At 40.0% G+C, this 26,517-nt stretch overlaps 1 protein-coding gene across 1 annotated transcript; it reads left to right on the top strand.

Annotated features, from left to right (window-relative positions):
• Positions 1-6,845: 6,845 nt before the first annotated feature.
• Positions 6,846-13,591, top strand: LOC126604214 (uncharacterized protein At5g08430-like). The gene is made up of 6 exons (XM_050271373.1): positions 6,846-8,181; positions 8,277-8,336; positions 9,814-9,864; positions 11,662-11,732; positions 11,892-12,148; positions 12,842-13,591. The coding sequence occupies exons 1-6, from the start codon at positions 7,261-7,263 to the stop codon at positions 13,348-13,350; spliced, it is 1,869 nt and encodes a 622-aa protein (XP_050127330.1). The 5' UTR covers positions 6,846-7,260; the 3' UTR covers positions 13,351-13,591.
• The last annotated feature ends 12,926 nt before the right edge of the window (positions 13,592-26,517 follow it).

The following is a 26,517-nucleotide window of genomic DNA, read 5'->3' as shown; positions in this document are numbered from 1 at the left end:
CAATGTCAACAGGATATGTGAAGTCGGCGATGAAATCTGCTACTGCTTGGCCCTTCTCAGCTGGCTTTGGTTGGTAGGAGATGTCAAACTCACCCAACGCTATTGCCCATTTGATCATTCGCCCTGAAGTGTCAGGACTTTGGAGTATCTGTCGAAGAGGATAATTGGTAAGCACGATGATGGAGTGCGCTTGGAAGTAAGGGCGGAGTTTTCGAGCAGACATGACCAATGCCAGAGCCAATTTCTCAATGTTAGAATACCGTGTCTCCGCATCTTGTAAGGCTTTGCTAGCGTAGTAGACAGGTCGCTCAATATTCCCATCCTTTCGAATGAGAACGGAACTTACGGCTGAAGCTGATACCGATAGGTAGATAATGAGAATGTCTCCTACCTCGGGCTTGGAGAGTAGAGGGGCTTTACTCATGTACTCCTTGAGGTTTTTGAATGCCTCGGCACATTCATCAGTCCATGTAATGTACTTCCTACTTCCCTTAAGTGCTTTAAAAAAGGGAGCACATTTGTCTGTGGCCTTAGAAATGAACCTGGTTAAGGCTGCCACCTTGCCAGTAAGGCTCTGGATGTCCTTTGAAGTTACCGGTTCCTTCATGTCGAGGATTGCTTTGATCTTCTCAGGATTAGCTTCAATGCCTCGTTGGCTAATCATGAAACCTAAGAATTTGCCAGAGCCTACGCCGAAGGCACATTTGTTGGGGTTTAACCTCATTCGATACCTCTTCAAAATAGTGAAAGTTTCATATAGGTTGGTGATGTGTTGGTCAGCATGTTTGCTCTTGACTAACATATCATCAACGTAAACTTCCATGCTCTTCCCAATCTGCTCGGCGAACATTGAGTTGACTAGTCTCTGATAAGTCGCTCCTGCATTCTTTAGGCCGAAAGGCATGACTTTGTAGCAGTATAGTCCTCTGTCGGTAGTGAAGGCTGTGTGTTCTTGATCCGAAGGGTTCATGAGGATTTGGTTGTATCCTGAGTAAGCATCCATGAAGCTCAGGAGTTCACACCCGGCCGTAGAGTCTATAAGTCTGTCAATAAGAGGAAGAGGGAAGCTATCTTTCGGACACCCTTTGTTTAGGTCGGTGTAGTCAACACACATTCTCCATAAGACCTTTTGAAGCAAAAGACTTTCTTTGGTCGGATTTTTCTTAACAAGGACCACATTTGCTACCCATGTCGGGTAATTGACTTCGCGGACAAAGCCTATGCCTTTGAGTTTTTCAACTTCTGCTTTCATTGCCTCGTATCGTTCAGCGTCATAAGATCTTCGCTTCTGTCTCACCGGCTTGATCTTGGGGTCAATACTCAAACGATGACAGATGACATCGGGAGAGATGCCTGGCATGTCCTCGTATGACCAGGCGAAGACTTCAGTGTTCTCTTTCAAAAAAGATATCAATGCTAACCGAAGGGGTGGTGACAATGTGGTGCCAATCTTCACCATGCGATCTGGATAATCTCTTGAGATAGGTACCTTCTCCAACTCTTCAGCAGGTTGGGCTTGCTGGGTGAAAGAGTCATCTCGAGGATCATCGGGTTGATTGTTGCTATCAGGAAGATCCAAGTTCGCTTCATCTAGGCTGGTCTTTGTGACTTGGTCATGTACAGACAGGGTTTCCTTGGGTCCGGGCAAGTGTTGTTGCTTAACTGAAGTGTTGTAACATGATCGTGCACTAAGCTGATCTCCTCTGATGTAGCCGTTGCCATGGGGGGTTGGAAATTTCATCAACAGCATATGCGTGGATACCATAGCCTTGAGATCATTGATGCCTGTGCGCCCAAAGATGACATTGTATGCCGTTGGGCAGTCAACCACTAGGAAGTTAGTGGTAATGGTAGCCGTGTAAGGGCCTGTACCAATAGTAAAGGGTAAATGTATGCTCCCTAAGGGTTGCACGATATCACCGGAGAAGCTTATCAGAGGAGAAATCGAGCGATCGAGCAAGTGTTTAGCTACACTGAGTGCCCTGAAAGCTTCGGCAAACATGATATTGACCGAAGCCCCTGTGTCTACGAGGATTCGTCGAACATCAAAGTTGGCTATGTGAGCCTCCACGATCAATGGGTCGTTATGAGGGTAGATGATGCCTCTTTCTTCCTCAGGGTAGAAACATATCGGATCCCAGTTAGGTTTTTGATACTTCCCTCCCCTGATGTCTTCCACGTGAAACACTTGGTGATCAGGCCTCAGACTTCGTTCACTGTTTTTCATGGCCCTATTGGAAGATTCAGATATGGGTGTGCCGCCGCTTATGGAATATATGACATTCACCTGGCGTTGGTTACGGTTATCCCTTTGAGGGTGAAGAAGGAATTGATCAATTTTTCCTTCTCGTGCCAAAGCTTCAATACGATCACGGAGGATGATACATTTCTCGCTATCATGGCCGTTATGCTCATGGTAGCAACAAAACGTGCCCGCGTTATTCGGGGGCGTGTAATCTGGGTGCCTCGGCTTTGGCTTTGGTATCAGGTGAGCTATGCTGGGGTAAATGGCCGCGCATGTGGCATTCAAGGGCGTGTATGTCTCATACCTTGGGGTAGGGGGTATCTTGACGCGGGTTTGACCCACTGCATTGACTGCCTGGGGGCGAGCGTTATTGTGGCGATACCCTTGGTTATCGGGATAGTGTCCCTTACTCTTTTTACTGAAAGGAGAGTGGTGAGGATGGAAATCCTTCCTCTTGCCTTGAAATTGATATGTCTGTTGATTCGGCGAAGCATTATGCAAGGCATGGGGAGGTGCCACTGCTGTTTGGGAAGTCGAGGTCTTCTCATTTAGGTGAGTCTGGCTTCCACCTCCCACTTGTTGATAAAGGATGGTTGTAGGGGGTTTCTCCTGATATGTCTTTGCCTCGGCGGAGGCATGGTTATAAGCCTGCGCCATCACCTCAGAGTAAGTCTTCCAAGTATTGGCATTGATCATGTATTTAAAGAAACAATCACGTAGGCCTGCCGTGAAGGCTTTGAGGGCAGTCTTGTCGTCTGCCTCGGCACACCGGGAGTATTCATGGCTGAAGCGGCCAGCATACATACGTAATGACTCGTCTGGCTTCTGGCGGATAGTGTACAGGTCATCTGCAGAGTGCAAGCGATCGGTTTGGAAAATGTGTTGGGAAACAAATAGTTTCCTCAATTCCTCAAATGAGTCTACCGTCTCAGGTGTAAGACGACAATACCAATTTAGAGCTCCACCAGAGAGGGTGGAGGGGAAGAGAAGACATCGCTCTTCGTCGGTGTGCATCCGGTATGCCATGGTGGACTCAAAGAGGTTAAGGTGCTCAATCGGGTCCTCTTTTCCAGTATAAAGTTGCAAGCCAAGCTTTTGCTTTGTCTTTGCTTGAAGGGGGGTGTTGAGGATCCTCCTTGTAAGAGGGCCAGGCCTGGGTTGGTTCCAGTCAGGTATTTCAGCCTGACGTTCAGCCTTCAACTTGTTTACTTCCTCAAGAAGTTGTAGGACAAGGGGGTCCTGAGCGGAGTTATGTGTCACTGGAGCTTTCTTTCGTAAATCTCCATCTCCTCTTGGAATTAGGAAGGTTTGATCAAGGGCATGTGATTTTTCCCTGGACTCGCTGTACTGGCTTCCAGGGTATGTCTGTCGGAACACCTCTGAGTCCCCTGTACCCTCATGTCTCTCTAGGACTTGTTGCCCCTTCCCCAAATTGGTGGCCGGCTTGGGCCGTGGCAGTGGACCGAGTCTCTCAGAAATCCTTGGGTCATTAATCTTTGAGCTTATATGGATGGAATTCTCTCGACGTTGCTTCAGGAAATCCCGACAATCGCGAAAGACGGCTTTCGATCCTTCTGCCCCTTCAGCAAAGAGGTGTCTCCCTCCACTTCTCATGGTTCGGGTCGAAGCAACTGGGTTAAGAGAAGCCTCATGTTGATTATCAAGTCGAGGGGTAACCTGTTCCCTATCAGGGATATCTATGTCGAATGCATGTGACCCTCCATGTTGGAGGGCACCCAGTTGATGGTTGACTTCCACGGGGGCAACAAGCTCGCGTGTCTGAGCTTGCCTAGCTTCGTGGAGTGTCTCGAAGAGCTTCTCATATTGCTCCTGGAGGACCTCATTCCTCATTGCTATCTTGTTGTTCTGAGCTTCCAACTCATCGACTTTAGCTTGAAGAAGAACTCGTTTTCCTTCCTTCTTTCGTTGTTTCGCACTATGTGCAAGGGGGGTGTCATTCTGTGTGCTGTGGCTTCCTTCGCTTCCCATGTTGGAGAGGGATGCCTGATCAAAAGAAAGTGTACGAATGATAGAAACCAGCTTGACACAGCTGAAGAGAGTAGGAAAAAGTGTCGTTTCCCACAGACGGCGCCAAATGTTGATGCACAAAATCAGCGAAGAATTTGGTACAACAGAAAGTGTCAGGTTTTGTGACCTTCGCTTGGTTGCTTCAGTCACTAGTGAGGATAAGTACGTAAGTGAATAGAGACAGAGAAGCAAACACAGGATGTACGTGGTTCACCCAGATTGGCTACGTCCACGGAGTAGAGGAGTTCTTATTAGTAGTGAAGGGCTTACACAAGTACAAAGGATCAAGCTCTCAATTTAGTGAGTTCTTGTGAATGATTTAACACAAATGGCATTAGCCAATATTGTGGGGGAATGACCCCTATTTATAGAAAAACTTGTAGATTTGTCACATTGACATGTGTCATGTTATGATTGGTTCTTGATGTCGACACGTGCTGCGCTCTGATTGGCTTCTAATCTTGACACGTGTCGAGTAGTGATTGGCCTCCTGGTCGGAGGGGAACTCTTCTGGGTCCTTGACAGTATAGCGTTGGCCGAAATTTGCATCCACATATACCAAATATTTAGGAAGAAAAATTAATTACATATAAAAAAAATTGAGAGTATTAAAAAACTTGTAAAATATATGAAATTCCGAAACTTTCAAATTTAAAAATTGTGTTTTGATTTGATTGTGAAATTTCAAATCAGAAATTGGAAACGTGTTTTCCGATCCAATCCCTCAAAGAAAAGTTTACTTACTCCCTCCAAGTAGCCAACTTCAAAAGTAATTAGTTAGTTGCGGTATTTTGATCCAAGTCTAAAAAATTGAACAGTTTTCAGATTAAGTCAAATTTCATTTGATTTTGATTACATCCATTCTACCCTTTAAAAATAAAAATATATTTAAGTTCCTTAAATTTAGATTTTGAATTTTGAATCTTTAAATGCTTTTATTTACCATAAATCTTATAAGAAATATTTTAAAACCTCATATACAAAAAATCTTGTAAGTTTAACAAAAATTAAAAAGAAACATTTCGAGAGTTTGATTAAAAACAAAATTAAAATGTATAACTGAGGTAGCTAATATAATTAATTTGTAATAGAGATAGATTGAAAGACATGAGATACGGCGAGAAGAAGAGTCTGAAAGGAAACAATCTTTAACTCTTTTCGTCAATCCTATAATTAAGCACAAGATAATTACATAAATTTAAGAAAAGATAATTACACATTAATTTACTAATCAACTTAGGGGTAAAATTAGTAATTTGACCTGAACAATTTACTCCATCAGCCAATTTAGTCTATAGGTTTTCAATTTCGTCAAATTGATCCTTGTGTTTAGACCATTTCCAACTGAAGGGTTTAGAGGGCCAGATGGCCGAAAATATCTCGAAAATCGTCTCCAACCGAGGACTAGGCCAAAAGGCTCGTGGGCCCCACTGAACAAAAAAGGGTCAAAGGGCCAACCGGCTGGCCCAACTCAGCCAGCTAGGCAACCTCGGGTTGTCCAGAATTTTCATTATTCATGTCGGTTATATTCGACAGGAATGGTAGGCCTTTTTTTTAACAAAATTTTTAAATTCTATTTTTTTCGTATAACTTCCTAAGCTATTATACAACATTAAATTAAGTAACATGAAACAACATTAAACAACATTAAACAATATGAAATAACATTAAATTTAAATAATAAATTATGTTTGGCCCTATAACCCTCGATTGGAGACGGTTTTTTGTGATAGGGTTAAAATAAGCCCTATGACCCTTTGGCCCTCAGTTGGAGATGAAGACAAATATGGTCATGTACTGTTTATTAAAAAATTAATATATTGGAGGGCCAAAAGGCTAAAACGAGCTATCTAGCCCTCGTTCGGTTGGAGATGGTCTTACATCTGTTAACCAATTCAAGACATTCCGTTAAAGGATCAGTAAAATTGACATGTATCAAGCACGTGCAAGGACAAAAACATAATTTTATGTACACCCAATTAACAGATACGATGCTTATCTTTAGAAATTGTTGTTTCATTCGATTCACTTGAGTACTATATGACTTAGGATATGTCAATTTTAACTTTTTTTTAACAGATTGTCTTGAATTGGCTGACAGATGTAAATATATAAAACAAATTGACCAAATAAAAAACACAAGAACTAAATTGACCGATAAGGTAAAATATAGGAATTATTTTGAAATTTAAGCTTAAAAAATACGCAACTAATTTCAAACACTAATTGAGTGAAAAAACCGATGACAGAAGAGTATATTACGGGTTGGTTTGGTATTACTGTGTTTTGAAAAAAAAATTACTTCTGCTGTGGTGTGAAAATGAGTTCATTTTTGCTACTTCACATTTTTAACTTTTTTTTCATCTAAAATTATAAAAATAAGCTATTATTAAATGTTTACCAAACATATTTTTTAACTCAACTTTTTTTAATACCTATTTTTCATAAAAGAATCTCAGTACCAAACCCTAATCCGTCAGATCCCACATACTTCTCTTCTAGTAAACGAAAAGTTGCGCAATTGTGCTGAATAGTTCTTTAGAGGGACCATTTTTTATATAAAATATGATATGGAAAACGCTACATAGATTGTGAAAGTACAGTTTTTCTCTGCATCCTTTGTCTTTCAGATTCGCCTGTTTGAACTCACAAATTTTGAAAAAACATACAATCAAAAGAAATGAATTGAAGAGGCGAAAAGAACATGTGGCAATCTGCTGTTGGTTGGTAGATTGCCAAATTTGCTGCAGTGTGACGGTTACAGACAGCCACCTGCCGCCCGGTTATAAAGCGCGTCATTCTGCTCCAGAGAGGGACGGAGGCAGAGGCAATGTCAGTCGGTTACTGTATTATGTCATTGGGAGTGAGCGAGTCAGTTACCGAGTGACTCAGGCCTCTGGAACCGAGTTAGTGAGTCACTGAGCGGCTGCACTGCCGGAGTTTGGAGTACTGAAAAAAGAAGACGACTTTTTGATTTAGGGACCCGAATGGATTCATTCAGTTGGATGGCGGAGCCGAGTCCTGGTTCGGGTCCGAGTCCGAGTCCGAGTCCTGGTTCGCGTCCGATTCCGAGTCCATTCAGAGGAAGCAGCAAGCGGACGCGGTCGAGGAAGCAACAGGATTTTGATTTGGAGGGGTGGGGGTCGAGGCGGCTGTTTCAATTTCTGGAATCGATCGGGAGGGACACGACCCACAAAATCTCCCAATACGACGTCGAATCGATCGTCACCGACTACGTGAAGCAGCATCAGCTTCAGCACCCGACCAAGAAGAAGAGAATCGTCTGCGACGACCGCCTCTTCCTCCTCTTCGGCCGGAAAACCATCGGCCGCGTCAAAATCTACGAGTTGCTTCAGCAGCATTTCGCCGACAACATGGAGGACGATTCCTCTTCCGACGATGACAGCGACGGCAACGACCGCCCCCTAAACATTAATCTCAATGTCAGTGCAGAACAGGTAGAAGAAGACGGCGACGGCAATCATCGGAAGCAGAAGAAAAAAAAGGCCAAGAGATTCACGGAGGAGGGTGGTTTTGGATTGGGATTGGGATTGGGAATGGGAGTGGGAGTGGGAGCGGGAGTGGGAGTGGGACCCCCGAAAAGCTGCTTTGCGGCGGTGATTCCGGAGAACATAAAGTTGGTGTATTTGAAGAGGTCTTTGGTGGAGCATCTTCTCCTCAATGAGGAAAAGGAGAATGAGGGTAAAGTTGTGGGAAGCTTTGTGAGAATCAAGTCGGACCCCAATGACTACTTGCAGAAGAACTCCCACCTGCTACTCCAAGTTACTGCTCTCAACAAGCCGCCCGCCGCCTCCTCCTCCTCCGGAGTTCTTCTGCTTTGCCTTTCCGGCCTTGCCCTCGTCAAAGAGGTCCCAATCTCCCAGCTTTCCAATGATAACTTCACGCAGGTATTCATTTCTTCATAAAGTCCCAGTCTTGCTGAAAATGTAGGAAATGCTAACAAACAATCTCCGAAATGTTTCATTGATCATTTCTGTTGCAGGAGGAATGCGAGGATTTGCGTCAAAGAATAAAAGAGGGCTTGCTCAAGAGCCTTACAGTGGTAACTTTCATTGATTTTTCCCTTTAAAAGTTTCTATTCTGTTGGAGTTGATGAAAATGTAGTCAGTATTCCGGAAACATTGAAGAAACAATGCGCATCAAGAAGCATTCCCCTCCCTCTTCCCCCGGTTAAAGGCCCCATGATTTGCCTTCTTTCAATGCCCCAAAACAGTTGTATTCCTTTGGTTTATTAGGTGTCACTGGCATACTGATATGAAAATCAGTTGGTCAAATGTACTTTTATCATAGATGTCCCTGAAATCAGATAATGAGTTGGGCAACATGTCTCGTGTTTCATATTTTTGTTGTGTTTAAGTTTCGCGTGTATTTAGTGGCTTGTACCAGTCTCGTCTATCTCTAGTCTTGTAGCCTGGCCCTGATGAACCGGACATGGAAACTTTTTGGAAACAAGTGTTGAATGCGCTTAAGGGAGAAACTAAATCATTTATTCTGGTTGGTTTTAAGTGAGGTTAGATGGATGCAAACTGTGCTGAGGATCTTACTAATAGATTTTTTCGCTAATGTTCTGTCTGTCGGAGATTCTTTTATCATTTACTGCAGTAGTTTTTACCACAGTCTTTTGTGGTAAGCTGTGCGTTTCTGGTCCTAGTGGCTAGGAAGATAAATTAGAGCTTTTGAACGGTAGAACGCTCCATTGTAAAAGCGAACGCTAAGATATTGAGGTGGCTGTTTGAGTGATGAATTAGGGCACCTCTTTTCTTAGCTCACTTTCTGTTGGATTTTGTTTTGAACTTTACCCTTTTGAACTCTAATAGTTTTCTGTATGAGGGAAATTTTTTAGTATCCTATCAAAAAGGAAAGAAGGCACTGAATTGGCCAATAATAAAGTTTCCCCTATGAACGCTTCACTATGACATCGAGTTTGATTCATAATGGAATATATATATATATATTTTAGGGTTTAGGGTTTGATTTGTAATGGAATTTATATATTTTTTTAACGGAAACCACAGTTTTATTAATTACAAGAGTATGTATGAGAGATGTGCTTTGAAAGTATCTGCTGATGTTTACTAAGCTAGTCCTAAATAAAATACTTCTCAGAGTATTACATGGACTTGGTCCGCCTAACCTCATGTTAAGCACTGTAGTGCAAAGAGGTTGCAGGTGGGCAGCATTGTGAGGGCACCAGGAAGCAAAGATATTCATTGCTTGAAATAATACAAATGGAATAAAGACTATAATTTGTTGTTCAATATATTAGCACCCTAGACGGCATAGTACCCTTTATAATTATTACTGCTAATTTGTGGATTCTCTTCTCCATGAACATAGTCAGCTGCTGAGCATTGTAATCTTGGTTTTCTTTGGTGGTAGACTTCTATTTCTCTTTACTGTGATATTGATTAATCAGATTTTTTATCTGACAAACATATTCTCTCTAGTTTTTTTCCTTCTATTCTTTATGTTTCACTACACATGTAATCTTGTTAATGAGCTTGTTTAACTTTTGACAGGTGGAGCTTCAGCAGAAGGTCCAGATATTGCATGAGGATATAATGAAGCATGTAAGTATTCAATTATAGATAAATTTATGTGTGTCACGGTGTCACCAAATGAATCTGTCCCCATGAATTATAGCCCATGTGCCACTTTCCCCCATGAATGAATTTGGACTCACTTTGCTCTTGAAATTTTCACCCCATGTTTTAAATTCTCCTTGTTGTAATATGTCGAAGTTTCCGACAATGTTCATAAATACCCTAAATAAACGATAAACAATAAATACCCTAAATAAATGATAAACAATAAATGAAACTCTCCTCTCTCTCGTCCTTCCCTTCTCTCTTTTTTCTTAATGATAAAAGATACTTGGGGCCAATGTGCGCTGGTACATGCTTTTGGGCAACCTTATGGAGGAAGAAAATCTTTCCTTCAAATTTCAATGCACAACTCACGAAAAGTTTCCATTTTACACCTTGTAATACCCTTTATTTGTAATGAACAAATGAGGACATCTGATAATGAACACCCGGTTTCCACTAGTGAAAGTTGTGAAACCTAAAAACGGTTTTGATCGTTGGACAAAATTTGCGGTTGGGTGCTAACAATGTCTCTTGTTTTAGCCAAACCTTAATAGAAGGATCCTATATATGATATACTATATTTGCATAATAGAGGTTCTAGCATAGCCCCGCCCCATTAGGGGCAGTCGACGCCCATTGAAATTTTTTAGCGTGAGCTTTTGCATTAATCATGAAATTGTAACATTTAACTATGTTATTCCTAATATTTGTAATACTTAAAAAAACATTGAACTTGGATCAATTCATTGAACCCATTGCAGAGTAGTGGCAGTAGCCCAACAAATCAATCCCCTTTGACCTGTTAAGGGACTCCACATACAAACTCTCTCTCACACACACACATGAGAATGTTCTCATGGCGGACGGTCTGGAAACATAAGATTCTTATGAATCTTAGGTTGCCAGATTATGTAACCACCTTTTGTCTCCATACTTTGTATTTGAATCGTTGATCAGGTTGTGTTTTGTCTCAGTATGTGACCTAAGCTTGCAACGTGTTTGTGGGTCGCACTGTCAGAGCCACCTGAAGTCCAATGTTCCAGACTGTCTAATGTTTATATCTTTATTTAAGAACCATCCTTGCAAAAAGTTAGCATATTGGAGATTGTTTGATCATCTGATTGTCATCCTGAATATTTGTAAAGATTGTGTTCTTCTATCTATTTGTTGATAATTAAATGACTTTGTATTATTCGATCCTTGAATAGAAATTTAACAAATGGACGGTTCATATCATTGAATCATTTTGATGTTTGAGGTTACATACATCTTTTGAGGTTTCTATGATTATTCTTAAATGATGGATTCTATCTAAATATATAGCAAGTTGCTGGATATGAATGAATAACCCAGGCTGCTTAACAGAAATTGTGTTTGTTTAATAGTGTGATCTAGTATTCTAAATTAAGTAATTTGGTTGTTATTTAGTTTCAGATTGTGATGAGACTTGAATTCCACATAATTTACCATTTGATCTAAGGGATATACCTGAGAATGTTTCTTAATTTGGACAATATGTGTTCTGTATATATTAGCTCTACAAAACATTTTTGCAGTTCTGCTGGGTTCTTATTTCAGCGACTATTCGAAGAAGACTTTGCAGTATTTGATTACCTTTTACTTATTTAATATTGGTGCCTCCTTCGACAAAAAAAAAATATTGGTGCCTCCGTTGTTGGGCTAGACACTACTCACCTTGGACTTTCTTCTGATGCCCTTGATGTTAAGTGAAGGTTGATTGTGTGAAACTTTCTTCATCTTGTATTGGATTTGTTTCAGTGGCTTGCGAGAGAACTTGCATTGTTACAGAACCAAATTGATAGAGCCAATGAAAAGGGATGGCGTCGAGAATATCCTTTCAAAATATCTTCTTTTATATTCCATAATATGTTACCTAATTTGCAGAAGTATTGCCCAATCAACTTTGAGCTCACGATGAGTCAAGATGCCTTGTATTTTTAACATTGAAATAATCTGGTGATTGAATCCTTAACTTGGTTGATATTTACGCTGTTTGAGTACTTGGAGAGAAGGCAATTGCTTCAGACTCCAGATGAACAGGCACGATTGTTGCGTGAGGTTCCAGAAGTCATTGCAGATGAACTAGAGATAGAAGATGCACCGAAGGATTGTGCAGATGAAATACAAGAAGAGAACCGAAGTTCAACAAGAGATATTATAAAAGGAGCTTCAGAAGCTCCTGTTTGTGATATACCAGCAGAGAAAAATCTAATAACTTGGACCGCAACTGGCATAATTTCTGAAGGTGCGTTCTTGAGAATATGAAAACTTCTATCTTATGTATTCTAAACCGTTCAGCTCAACGTATCAACTTAACCCATGGCCTATTGGTTTTGGATTGGATGCTCCAAGTTAACATGATATAGAAGCAGGTAATTCATCAATATGTCAGGCCCAGGTTGGCCAGACATGCCCCACATCTCTCAGTATAACATAATATTGGACCCATGAATATTAATTTTTAAGAAAGGCTCCAGAAAGTTTGGATCATTTGTTATTGCATTGTCTGGTGGGTTTTTTTTTTTTCTTTTTTATGGACTAGGAGGCAGATTTATGTTGGTCCATACCGAGACCGTTTAGGGAGCTTAAGTTTTTTGGTGGAAAGAAAAAAGGGGGTAGTGCTAGGAGGTGGAGTGCTTATGGGAAAGGGTGCGTTTTTGGGCTTCCTTGTGCTGTGAAAAGTTCTCTTTTCTATTATTTGGTTGGAAAGCCTCTTTACCGTAGGAAAGTGCTCTTTGTCTAGTGGATGCAGTTGTTTGTGCACAGCGGTTCTAATCTTTGGCTCAAAGAGTGTTTCCCATCTATCTTTTTGTTACTGTATTTAATTATTATTGCGTGTAGGGTTCAACAAAGAAATTAATATTGATAAATATAAGGAAAAAATAACATTTATAAAAGCAATTAATCATTGATCTTTATCCTCGTGATTATTCTGCAGCAAAAGTGCGTGGTATTTCCTGGCAAGAATGGAAGGAACAACCAACAGAGCCCATAAAGACTAGCAACGGTGAGAAAAAGTATGGAACTATTGACACCAAGGGCTTTCAGGAACTGGTGGGTAAGCTGGTACAGACATCTCAAGAACAACCAACAGAGTCCATAAAGAGGAGCAATGGCGAGAATAAGCATGGAAGCATAGACACCAAGGGCTTGGATAAGCTGGTACAGGCACCACAGGTAATTGATTTAAGTGACGATGAAGATGAAGAACAATGCGAAGGAGAGAGGATCCCTGCTGACCAGCTGGGAAGCTCGATATGGCATTATTTCGATCCCCAAGGAAACATACAGGGTCCATTTTCAATTGCTTTGTTGAAGGGCTGGAGTGATGCGGACTACTTTCCTCCCGACTTCAAAATTTGGAAGGCAGGTCAGAGCTCAAATCAAGCCGTATTATTGCAACGCATTCTTCAGCAGAATTATCCAAATAAAGTTGCAAAACATTAAGATTTGGATATCCATTAGGTCATAGTTCATTTGTTAGTCGTGGTCTATAAGGCATACTGTCACTGAATAATTTAGTTTTGTGTTTTTTTCTTCTGATTTCATGTCATGTAGGGAATGTTCATTAGCAAATTAAATTGATGTTCCAATTTTCTATGCCTTGATATGGTAAATTTGGTTGTTGCCTGCGATGACGATGGAAGGAGCTTCCTGGCTGTCGTCGTGGGTGATGAATTTTTGGGTTTGGATCCTTGTTTGCTGGATATATAACTGATGACCTTTATGCACTGGGAACTTGTTGAGATTTCAGATGATTTAATTTGTGCAGGTAAAGCTTTTGAATATGCAATGCTAATTCGTTCTATGGAGTTTGACTACAGTGCAATGCTGCATTTTTTTATCTTGAGTTTTTTTTGTCAGATTAATTTCGTAATTTTTGTTGCTAATTATTGTCCAAAAGGAAATAATTAAACGTATATGCTAAGTATAGTTTGTTGTGCTAAGTATAGTTTGTTGAACACGTTGCGTGATTCAAAAAGGGGGTAATGGCCAGTGTCTTACAAAACACCCCTCGGGCCGTGCCTAGGCGGCTTTGGAGGCGTGGTCGAGGCACGCCTTAGGGCATTCTGAGGCGGTTGTAATCCTCGTGGGTCTCAGCGCTCTGGATTTTTGTTTATTGTTTTTAATTTTAAATTTATTTATTATTATTTGTTTTTAATCAATTGCAACGGCCGTGTCTTCACTAAGAAGACGATTGCAAAAAATAATATTTTTCTTAAGACTTGGCCTGAAACGACGTCGTTTTGGCCAAGTCTTTAACTTTTTTTAAATGATTTGGTCCAAAACGACATTGTTTTGACCAAGTCTAATTTTTTTTTTATATAACCCACAGGAGTCCCTAATTGTTTAGGTCCCCGAGCAAGTCCACCCCTAAGGACTTTGCGCCAGCACCCAGCGCATTTATCCACTCAAGTGAATAGTAATAGACCGGAGTGAGCAGTAATAGGCCAAGGCATCTCCACCCCTAAAAAATGTGCTGGCACCCAACGCATTTATTTGGTGTGTTTTTTGTGTTTTTTTTTTTTTTTAAGTTTATTTCAGATAAGATTTTTAACCAATTTCGGATAAAATTTCAAATAAACTTAAAAAAAATACACTAAAATAAAATTACATACTCATCAAATAAACTTAAAAAAAACACACTAAAATAAAATTACATAACTCATCAAATAAACTATAAAAAAAAGAGTAAATTGTACAAATGGTCCCTCAACTTTAATCAAATTGGAGCAATGGTCCCTCAACTAAAAATCCATTACCATTGGTCCCTTAACTTATCAAAATGTGTAGCTATAGTCCTTTTCATCAATTTTGTCAAAATTTTGTCAAAATAAGCTATGTTGGAATGACCATTTATATAATTAGGGTCCCTTAACTCATCAAAGTATATAATTATGGTTCTTTTCGTCAACTATGTCAAAAAATTTGTCAAAACGAGTTATATTGGAAGGACCATTGTTACAATTGAGTTAAAGTTAAAGGACCATTTCTCCACTTGAATTAAAGTTCAGGGACCAATGGTAATGGATTTTTAGTTGAGGGACCATAGCTGCATGTTTTGATAAGTTGAGGGACCAAAGGTAATGGATTTTTAGTTGAGGGACCATTGCTCCAATTTGATTAAAGTTGAGGGACCATTTGTACAATTTACTCTAAAAAAAACACACTAAAATGAAATTACATAAACTCATCAAATACACTTTATTTTTCAACCACAAACTTTATTCTTCAAATACACGATGAAGATGGATGTAGGGATGTATGGTTTATATGGACAAAAAAATTAAGGATGAGCTTTTTGGTATTTTTTTTCACACAAAAAGTATATGAAAGCTTTGGTAGAAGGTGTAGAAAATATTGAAATGTGGTGTAAGATGGAAGATGAGGGTTAGGTATTTATAGAAAAAAAATAGCTTTTTTTTAATTTTACTGTATTTAAAAAAAAAATTATGTATTTTTTTATATTTTTTAATTAATTTTAATGTAGTTAATTAATCTGGACCGTTGGATTTGAAAATATTCAAATCCGAGAGCCCAGGATCGGCCACGTGGCCAACACCAGCAAATGGCCCAGCTTCTTGGTCAGCCTGTTTTGTGCTGGCCCAGAGACCAGCTGGGCTGGGTGCCAGTTTGTTGCGCGGGCTGGAGGACATGAACATGGTGCTGGGCTGCTATTTGAACAGGGTGCTGGGCAAAGTCCACTCCGGTGTAATCTATGAAATGCCTTGGTTTCGCTTCTTAAAACATTCGGAATGGACACCAGGATTAAGGAGGTTGAGCAAAAACAGACTTTAATTGAAAAGGAACAGAATGCTAAAAGAAAAACAAAAACTGAGAAATTAAAATGACAAATAATTAAGTTGAAATTAAGCATATAAATATTATATAAGGAAACTAATTGTCATTCGTTTTGACTTGATTTGGGAGATGTTAAAGGGAACAAGGTAAGGAGTTCTAGTGGCCTGCCCCCTCTAGGTGATGGATGCATGTAAAATCTCCTCTCTTGGATGGCTTTCTCTTCTTCTTCTTCTTCTTCTTGTTCTTGATGATGAGCAATAATTACTGCTTGATGGTGATGGTGATGATGGTGGTGATCCAATGATCCAGATGTCAACTTTAGCGTTGGTGACGATGATCCCAGTAATAACAATTTCTTTTCTTCAAGTTGTTCCTGCTGCAGAATGGACAGCTTTGAGAACATTGTACTTGGGCTGAGTACTGATGGGGACGGCGGTTTGGAATGGAAGGTGGTGGTTGTGGGTTTAACAATCTCGAGTTTGGGCCTCATCTTCGCACATTGCCTTCTCTCATGGAGTTTGCTTGTCGAAGAAGAAGCCGCCACCTTCCTAGTACTACTGTTATTAATCGTATTGTTGGTGGTGGTGTTCTTGTTCTTCCCTTGTACTTGTGGTGTAGCTGTTTCATGATGATGCTCGCCGCCGCCGCTGCTGTCGCCTGTTAAACGCTGCACTATTTCTCGGAAAGTGTTTGCGTCTGTTTGGACAAATGTGGTCGATGGACTGGTGGTGCTAGTTGCGCGTAATTCTGACGTGGCCATCGACGCCGATGGACTGGATTTGTAAGAAATTAACAATGTTGAACAAGTAGGAATAAAATTAGGGAGAGATTAAGGAGATGTACAGAAGTTAATGTATATAATTATTATATATAAGAAAGAAAGAAAGAAAGAAATTAGTTGAAGGAAGAGTGCTAAAAATGAAGGCATGGTGTGGCTGGCCTACACTCAGAACAGAAGCCAATTAAGGCAGTGAGGGAAGGAGGACAGGCAAGGCAAGGCAAACAAAACTATCTACCAGATTTGCCTTTGCTTAATTTGTTTTAACATTTTCCATTTTTGGAGGATTTTACCACTAATCACTCTGTCATGTTGACTATTGACTTAGCTTTTTTTTTTCTTTTTTTTTCATAACCAATTGTTAACTAGTAAAAGAGAAAATGAGTCATGCTTGTTGGTTGGTTCCATTTCCTATTTTTAGTCTAATTAGTTATGAAAAATGGACACCAAGAAATTTACGTGATTCTACAATACCTTTGTCCATGGAACAACAGTAGAAACTTCTTCCACTATATCAAATAACTGGTACAACAAGAGCTACCCTAGACTCGATGAACATAGGAGAGTACACGAACAACAATCTCCCACACTTATGGCACGTTTGCTAATGTGTGATTGGAATGAAATAAGAAGTGAATTAACAAAATCATATTTAAATTAAAACTGTTTACTTAAATTATGTGGAATCAAACTAGGATGGAATTGATTTTATTTAAATCGTTTGCCAATTCACCTTACTCAAAATGGAAACAAATATGATTGCTAAATTGTCATTATTATATATGGATGTTAATTAATTATTTTATATAATAACTATTTAGTCATTACTTTACATAGTAATTAATAGGGAAAAAATGCCTATATTAAAATTGGGAGAGGAAGAGCTTTAGAGCATCTTCAAATGAGATGTTAAAAAGTCCACATCAGTAATAACTGTAAAAAAAGATATCACTAGCGTTCTCCAACCGAAATGCCAATTCATATGTGGACGACATAGAAAGATAGCAGAGGAAGTTGCTGTCAAATTTAACAGCAGCTTCAAACCTATTTTTAGAAATTAATAAATGTTTTTAATAATTTTTGTACTTATCTTTGGTTTTAAAATACTAATTACAAATTTACAACTATAAAAAGTAAATAATAGTTTAAATTTGACATATCGGTTGGAGAACAAAATTTAAAAAAAAAAATCAATGTGCCACATAAGCCTTCAAATTTAAATTTTATGTTTAAAATTTGACATCTTCTTAGGAAATGATCTTATTAATCCAATGTGCATTGTGCATGATGCATCGACCAACAAAAATGCATGAACCAGCCACCCCCACTTCATTCTCCAATGACGCCAATTCTTAATGAAGGAATTTTCCACCGAGTTACTTTGAATTGTTCACGTGTTCCAAGCAGAAACTACTCCTTTATTATCATTCATGTTCCTAGATGAAAAAACAATTATCATAAACTACTAGTAACAGGAACACACGTAATGCTTTAAAATGAGTTTCGAAAAGAAATACCAAATATTGAATAGAGAAGAAATATATTGGATAACACTTGCATCATTCACGGGGTAATGCACATATCTCACTATTTACAAATTATTTATTGACAGTATAAATTTCATATTTTGAACCTTTAAATTTCTTAATTTTCATTTAAAGTTATTTTTTATAAAAAAAAATTATTCAAATCGGAGATCATTTAGCCATTAACATGTATGAAAATATTAAACGGTTCATGATGTTACTTAGTACTCATACTTTTAATCTGTTTCATACATTTGAATGTATAAACAATCTCCAATTCAAATATTTATTTGAATTTGTTCAAATAAAAATTTAAAAAGTTAAAACAATCTTGATTATTAAATTTATATGGTGAGAATACGATACAGCAAAACGTGAGATACGTATGTTCTACGGTCCAAAAATATTTATAACAAGGATCGAGTCGCGGTTCACGGGGTTACCGAACAGGTTTTGGCGGGAGTTGTTGATCCCTCAATCGTCTCCCCGTGTTGTTTGAAAGCGCCCAAACCCAAACCCTTCCCTCAGAGGCCAAACCCTCAGACCAAAGGAAGGAAGCAAATATAAGAGATATGGCGACTCCGAGCTCAGCCAAGAAGTCGTACGAGAACGCCAAAGCAGAAGGGAGCCGTCGGTAACATGTTGAAGAAGAGAGGGCAGTACGCGGAGTGTAAAAACTGTATTTAGCTAGAATAATCTTTCATTGATAGAATGCTCAATATATATACAATACCTTTCCTTGTACAACAAGAAGACCTAGAAACTAGGAATACGATAACAGAAAGTATCAATTACAAATCAATTAAATAAAACATTCCTATCTAGTTACATTGACTTTCTAACACTCCCCCTCAAGTTGGAGAGTGGATGTCAAGAACTCCCAACTTGCGCAACATGGATGAAAATTTTTCTTTGCCTAAGGCCTTTGTAAATATGTCTGCCAATTGTTGAGAAGAACTGACATATCGAGTAGCTATAGAGCCGTCTAAAATCTTGTCCCGAACGAAATGGCAATCCATCTCTATGTGGCGTGTTCTCTCATGAAAGACAGGATTAGCAGCAATATGCAATGCTGCCTGGTTATCACAAGACATAATGGCAGGTCCTGAAATGGGTACATGCAAATCTGTTAACAAATACCGTAACCAAATGAGCTCGCAACATGTTCCAGCCATAGCCCTATATTCGGCTTCAGCACTAGAAAGTGAGACCGTTTTCTGCCTCTTAGTCCTCCACGAAATCAACGAATTCCCCAAGAATATACAATACCCAGTCGTAGAACGTCGAGTTATCGGACAACCAGCCCAATCCGAATCACAAAAGGCCCTCAAAGTTAACTTATTATCTGACTGAAAATATAAGCCCTGACCTGGTGCAGACTTCAAATACCGCACAATTCGAAATGCTGCATCCATATGTGGTTGACGCGGTTGATGCATAAAACGGCTGAGTACATGCACGGAGTATGTGATGTCTGGTCTAGTAACGGTAAGATAAATCAACCGTCCAACCAATCTTCGATACAAAGATGGGTCTTTGAGTAATTCACCTTTATCTGAAAGTTTGTTTTCCTCCATTGGAAATCCTACTGGTTTTGCACCCAAAAGGCCGCAATCCTTGATTATTTCAAGGGCATACTTTCTTTGTGAAATACATAGTCCTCTTTTTGAACGAGAAACTTCAATACCCAGAAAATATTTCAGATTGCCAAGATCCTTAATACGAAAGCGAGTATGAAGAAACCGTTTGAGAGCATTAATGGTATCTAAATTGTTGCCCGTAATAATAATATCGTCAACGTAAATCAACAAAGCTGTGAAGGATGTACCGTTCTTTTGGGTGAAGAGAGAATAATCTGCTTTGGACTGAGTAAAGCCAGCGGCAAGGATAGCTTCTGTGAATTTTGCAAACCACTGTCGAGAGGCTTGCTTGAGACCATATAAGGACTTGTTGAGGCGGCATACAAGGTTCTCCCCCTGACGCCGAAGACCAGGAGGAGGGGACATGTAAATTTCTTCCTGAAGGTCGCCATGAAGAAAGGCATTGTGAACATCAAATTGTTGAAGAGACCACCCTTGACCAGCGGCAAGAGCAAGTAGACAGCGAACGGTGATCATTTTTGCAGTGGGAGAGAAAGTGTCATGATAATCAATCCCCTCGGCTTGAGTGAATCCTTTGGCCACTAAACGAGCTTTGTAACGCTCGATAGAACCATCAGCATTATGCTTGATTTTGTAGACCCACCGACAATCAATGGGACGCTTGCCGGGAGGAAGCGGAGTAAGAGTCCAGGTATTGTTGGAAGAAAGTGCCTCAAGTTCTGAATCCATAGCTGCGCGCCAATGAGGGTCTTGAAGAGCCTCTGCAAAAGAAGAAGGTTCTACACTTCGACTAATGTGAGCAACAAAAGAAAGATGCAATGGTGAATATCTGTGATAGGAAATAGAATTACAAATGGGATAACGAGTACCTTTGGTGGAACCGGATGACGAAGGCGACGAAGATTGGAGTGGGGGCAGCATCACCTGCGAGCAAACGTAGTCACGGAGACGAACATTGGGCTCCTTGTGGCGTGTGGAAAAACGGGTGGGTTGAGTAGAAATAGGAAGGTCAGGGGTGGGGTCCGTGGGGGGGTCCGTGAGGGGGTGAAAGGTGGGAGGATGGGAGGATGAGTCAGGCGGTGGGGATGGATCAAGCGGTGTGGAAGTGTGGGGGACAATATCTAGTGGAGTAGTGGTGGAATGGTCAAGGGTGATGGGATCAAGTGGGATGGGTAAAGGTGTGGAATGAGGTAAATCGGATAAGGGAGGGGAGGGTGCAGCGGTGTTGGATGGATCAAAAGGAAATGTGTCTTCAAGAAAAATAACATCCCGATTGGTGAAAATTTTATGTGTTTCAAGATCATAAAGCTTATAAGCCTTTTGACCTGGGGGATAACCAAGAAAAACACATCGATGAGCCCTCGGAGAGAACTTGGAGGAAGGATGGACAGACGTGGCATAGGCAAGACAACCGAAAACACGTATATGGGAATAAGAAGGTGGTTTGTTGTATAGTATCTCAAATGGTGATTTTCTGGAAAGTAATGGTGTAGGGAGACGATTTATGAGATAAGTGGCGGTGAGAATACACTCCCCCCAAAACTTAACTGGTAAATGAGACTGAAAACGCAAAGCTCGGGCGGTTTCTAGGATGTGGCGATGCTTGCGTTCTACAACACCATTTTGTTGTGGTGTGTAAACACAAGAGTGTTGATAAATGATCCCATTGTCAGAGAAGAAATCCCGCATGGAATAAAATTCACCCCCATTATCGACTCTAATTTGTTTGATTTTGGTGTGAAATTGAGTTTCAATATAAGCAAAAAAAGTTTTGAGGGTAGGTTGTGTTTCATGTTTGTGTCGCATTAAGAAAACCCAGGTGAAACGAGAAAAATCATCAACGATAGTTAAGAAATAATGAGCACCAGTAAAGGAGGCAGTTTTATGAGGACCCCAAATGTCACAATGCAAAAGTTCAAAAAAACTAGAAGTTGAAATGGAGCTACGACTAAAAGGTTGGCGAGTTTGTTTCGCCAACGGACAAACATGACAACGATGACTTGAATCAAAAGGGAAATTTAAGGTTTGATTTGCTAAATATTGTAGACGCCCAAGAGAAGGATGCCCCAGACGGCGGTGCCAAAGGTCAGCAGAAACGGTAATGAGGTGACAGGAGGGTCGGTTTTGCAGAGAGGAATTAGAAGCCAACGCCACAAGGTAATAGAGATTGCCCCGTCGCTTACCAACACCAATCGTCACCTTCGAAATCAGGTCCTGTAAAATGCACCAAGAGGGAAAAAAAGTCACTGAACAATGTAACCCATCTGTAATTTTTCCAACAGATAATAAATCAACTTGGAAAGAAGGCACGCATAGAACATCTTTCAATTGTAGTAAATCACTTAATTGAATATTGCCAATCGAAGTAATAGAAGCCTTCTCTCCGCTAGGCAGTGAGACAGGCGGCAAAGAGGTATTGTTAATGGAATTTGTCAATAAACTAGATGAGCAAGTGATGTGATCCGTTGCTCCGCTGTCGATGATCCATCGACCGGGAACAAGTGGAGACAAACCTGAGGGTGGTGGAGAAGTGAGAGCGGCATGGGCTTGTGGTGCTTCATTCGCAGCTTGTGATTTGTCATTCTTGGAAGTCAAGGCAGAAAAGATGTCTGCATATTGCTTCTCGGACAGGTTGGGCACAGCAGCTTGAAGATCCTTGATGGTGGGAGTAGAAGCAACGTGATGAGCAGAAGAACTTCTACGAGAGAAGCCGCTGCCACCACCATTTTGTTTGGAGTTGCGTGTCGTGTTGGGATTGTGACGGGGATGATCCGGTGGATAACCATTCTTCTGCCAACAAGTCTCAACGGTATGATACTTAGCGTCGCAGTAAGAGCAGTGAAGAGGAGGTCGACTGTTGCTGCTGGTCTGCGACTGTTGGTGCTGTTTCTTGGAAGATTGCTGCTGATGGCGAACCGCCATGGCTGCTGGTTCAGTTAGACTGCGGGATCCAGTGCCTAACTCCCGTTGTTTTTCTTCTTGGATGATCGAGGAATACGCTTGTCGGTAGGAGAGAAGTGGATTCATCAATAGGATTTGTCCACGAATAGCACTGTAAGACTCATTCAATCCCATGAGGAACTGCATAAGTCTATTGGTTTCATGTTGTGCGCCACAAGTGCAGATTGTCGAAGAACTATAGGATGCTAACTCATCCCAAAGACTCTTCAATTTTGTGTAATAAACAGCCACAGATTGTTGGCCTTGGGTGAGAGAGGCAATCTCTCTTTGAAGCTGAAAAATTCGTGGAGCATTGCTTTGAGAAAATCTTTCCCGAAGATCTTCCCAAACTTCATAGGCTGTCTTCAAGTAAAGAATTGAATCTGAAATATCAGATTCAATGGAATTGATGATCCATGCAAGTAACATGTTATTGCACCTCTGCCATGCGGCGTAAGCATCGGGTTGCTTTGTTTCAGATGGCATGTTCACCTTGCCGTTAATAAAACCAATTTTGTTCTTGGCACCTAAAGAAATCTCCATAGCTCGGCACCAAGTGTTGTAGTTGTCCCCAGTCAATTTTTTGGAGACTAAAATCAAACCAGGATGATCTGAAGGATGAAGAAAATAAGGGTCGGCAAAACTCTCGCCGTCGCCCCTCTTGATAATGGTGTTGTCGCTGTCAGCCATGGAGAAGGAGAACAACGAACGAAAAAAAAGGTTCTGGTGGTTTCGGCAGAGAAAAGAGCTAGGGTTTGGAACCTGCTCTGTATACCATGTAAAAACTGTATTTAGCCAGAATAATCTTTCATTGATAGAATGCTCAATATATATACAATACCTTTCCTTGTACAACAAGAAGACCTAGAAACTAGGAATACGATAACAGAAAGTATCAATTACAAATCAATTAAATAAAACATTCCTATCTAGTTACATTGACTTTCTAACACGGAGGCCCTCAAGTGGCCAACATCGACTACCATCTTTCTGTCAAGTACTTGTCCCAAAAGCATTTCCTCCCCGTCTGGCGCTTGTCAGTCAATCGGCGAGCTCTATCTTTGCCTCGAGGTTTTCCACACGCTCTTCTTTTTCAGGTATACAATTTTGGCTTTTGGCTTTTGGCTTTTCAGTTGCATTCAATCTTCACATATGTTCAGTTATCGGGTTGGGAATTTTGTGGTGGTTTGCGTGCTAAGAAATATGGGGAAACAGAAATTAGAAAACTAGGAAACGATAACTTCAGTGGATAGGTGTGTTTGACCCAAAGTTTCACCATCGGCCCGAGTAATCGAGGCCGTTGAGTAAGTATACCTCCACACCATCAATGAAAAAGTAAAGATAATTTTATTAAAAGATAACATTATGGTTTTTATCACAATTATCTTTTAATAATGATTTATCTTGACATTTTCTTATAAAAATAATATATCTCCAAGCTAGGAATCAGCATTAACGTGGATGTTTGGATGTGGATGTGCGGCACAATTCAAAATGAATTTAAAATTCATTTAGTTGGGGTCAAGATGCATGCAACAATAAAGATGATGGTTTTGGGTGACGAATGAGACAGGAAGTCTAGGAAAGCTAGGCTTTTGGTGATGATGTGATTCCTAGATAGGCTTTTTAGTTTGTTTGAAAAGTCATAGATGACAAACAGATCAGTTTTCCTCCTAGAGTTTAAGTCACAGTTGAACACCATCAGCCATGCAAATATCAACCCAGAGTCCATTTGAGATAGAAATACGTCTCATTAAAAACGTGGTCTCATCATGAAATATTGTTTGGCTTCGCATAGACACAGGATAAAGATGCATGCAGATTATACTAAAGAGATTAGGATTTGGCCAAAAGCTTGAACGATGGAAGAATTTTAGTAGCATGGTAGAGCTTCAGAACCTATCAACCGTGTACTCATCATCCCTATAAATACGAGAAACCGTGCAACACAAAGGGACATTCAATTCAACACACAAACAGCCCTGCGCAAACCCTCGCTCTACGCGAAACCTCTCAACAACTTTGAGATTTTTATTTTTCTTTTTCGCCAACACATCTTCAGTTTGGATAAACAACACTGTGAAGGCAACCGGCGAACACCTTCAGTTTGGATAAACATCACTGTTGCCGTAGAATCAGCCAACCGTGAAGTACCTTCAGTTTGGATAAACAGCACTGTGATAGGGCCGACTGGTTATCTATCCAAGTGTCGGTCGAGAAAGATTTTCGAATCCTTATTGGCAGAGGTCATCTCATTAGCCTTCTCGGCGAAGTGAGGTGTTACAAGTTACTACATTCGACACATAGAAAGCCGAATTTGATATTGAACTTCGCAGAACTAGCAACATTGTCTTCAGGCTTTAGAACCCGAAGGCCGAGAGTGTTCCTTCCTCGACCGTAGTCGCAAGATCGAGAAGTCAGCCGTGCACCCAACGCAATATCAACAAATTTTATTCCCCAGCCGAGCTCGGCCAACGAGTTGGCACGCCTCGCACACAACTGAATGACATAGTTAGCTCATTAGTTACTCGGCTTGCGTGCCACGTAGGCTTGGTAGTTTTTAGGGTCAACAAGGTGATAACGATATGACGGGTTTATAAGGGTGTCTGATCAGTTTGGCAATCGAGATTTAATTTTTGATCATTTTAGCCAATTACCCTAAATTAGAAATCTTTAATTTGGCGTGGATGCTTTAATCGTGCGTTTTCGAAGAAAAGGTTGATGTTTTTACTATTGTTATCTTTGTTTCAGGAAAAAACATTTACAGCTTGCTGAGGATGCCAATGATCTTGTAGACCAGCAAAGAACGAGTACCCAACTAGGTCGAACCTGTCATGAAATGTATTTAAGATCCGAGGATGGTCATTACTCTGTTCACATCAACGCTCAAATTTCTTCATGTTTAACTGCAAATTTATTACCATGAAATATAACTGATTCTTCATATATAATTAAATTTGTTGCTGCCTTTATTGTGTATTTATTTTTTAGCTCTGTGAGTTTGCAAACATGAAGAAGATAATAGCAAGTGAACTTGACGACAAAGAAAAGGTCAGCGATTCATTCTGGTTATTGGAGAAACATACGAGAAGCTAAGAGAGTTCGAGAAAGAGCTTGAGTGGTACATAAGGAGTTGGAGAGTACCCGTTAATTGGTCACTGGTATGTTGGCAATTTTTATAACATTATACTACACGCCTTGTGTTTTGTTCATTTTAACAAAGAAATATCATAGGTAGGATTAACAAAAATGCTTTTATAATTTTCTTAATGTGAATTAACATGATTTGTACTCTTTTCCGTTTGGTAGATGCTTACGCTTACGCATAATCGCTAATCCTCAGGGGCAGTCATTAGCAAAAATTGATGCAGGTAATGTTCTAGATAGGCTGACAATCGGCAAGGAGCATTAGAGGGGTACGAAGAAAGCTGTAGGTATGGTTTTTCTAAAGAGTTACTGCATTCATGCTCGTGGTTGTGCATATTTGAAATTATAAAATACAAGTTGGTGTCTTCTTTTTTTTATTTGACCTTCGGTGTTTGTCGTATCAAAATCTTGTATTTTACAATATCAAATACGCACAACCACGAGCATAAATGCAATAGCTCTTTAGAGAAACCATACCTGCAACTTTCTTCGTATGCCTCTAATGCTTTTTGCCGATTGTCAGCGTTGTTAGAACATTACCTACATCAATTTTAGCTAATGACTGCCCCTAAGGATTAGCGATTATGCTCAAGCCTAAACATCTACCAAACAGAAAATAGTACATATCATGTTAATTTACACTAACAAATTATAAAAGCATTTTTGTTAATTCTACCTATGCTATTTCTTTGTTAAAAAAAAACAAAACACAAGGCATGTTGTATAATGTTATAGAAAATGTCAACGTACCTCCAAGTCATCAATTAACCGGTACTTTCCAACTCCTTGTGTACCAGTCAAGGGCTTTCTTGAACTCTGT

This window comes from Malus sylvestris, chromosome 15 (assembly GCF_916048215.2).
Source record: "Malus sylvestris chromosome 15, drMalSylv7.2, whole genome shotgun sequence".
Lineage (NCBI taxonomy): Eukaryota > Viridiplantae > Streptophyta > Magnoliopsida > Rosales > Rosaceae > Malus > Malus sylvestris.
This window is presented reverse-complemented; position numbering and strand designations above follow the sequence as displayed.

Coding starts and splice junctions, on each gene's coding strand:
- LOC126604214 (XM_050271373.1), top strand. CDS start 7,261: ATGGATTCATTCAGTTGGATGGCGGAGCCGAGTCCTGGTTCGGGTCCG. Junction 8,182..8,276: donor CCAATGATAACTTCACGCAG/GTATTCATTTCT, acceptor TTTCTGTTGCAG/GAGGAATGCGAGGATTTGCG. Junction 9,865..11,661: donor ATGAGGATATAATGAAGCAT/GTAAGTATTCAA, acceptor GATTTGTTTCAG/TGGCTTGCGAGAGAACTTGC.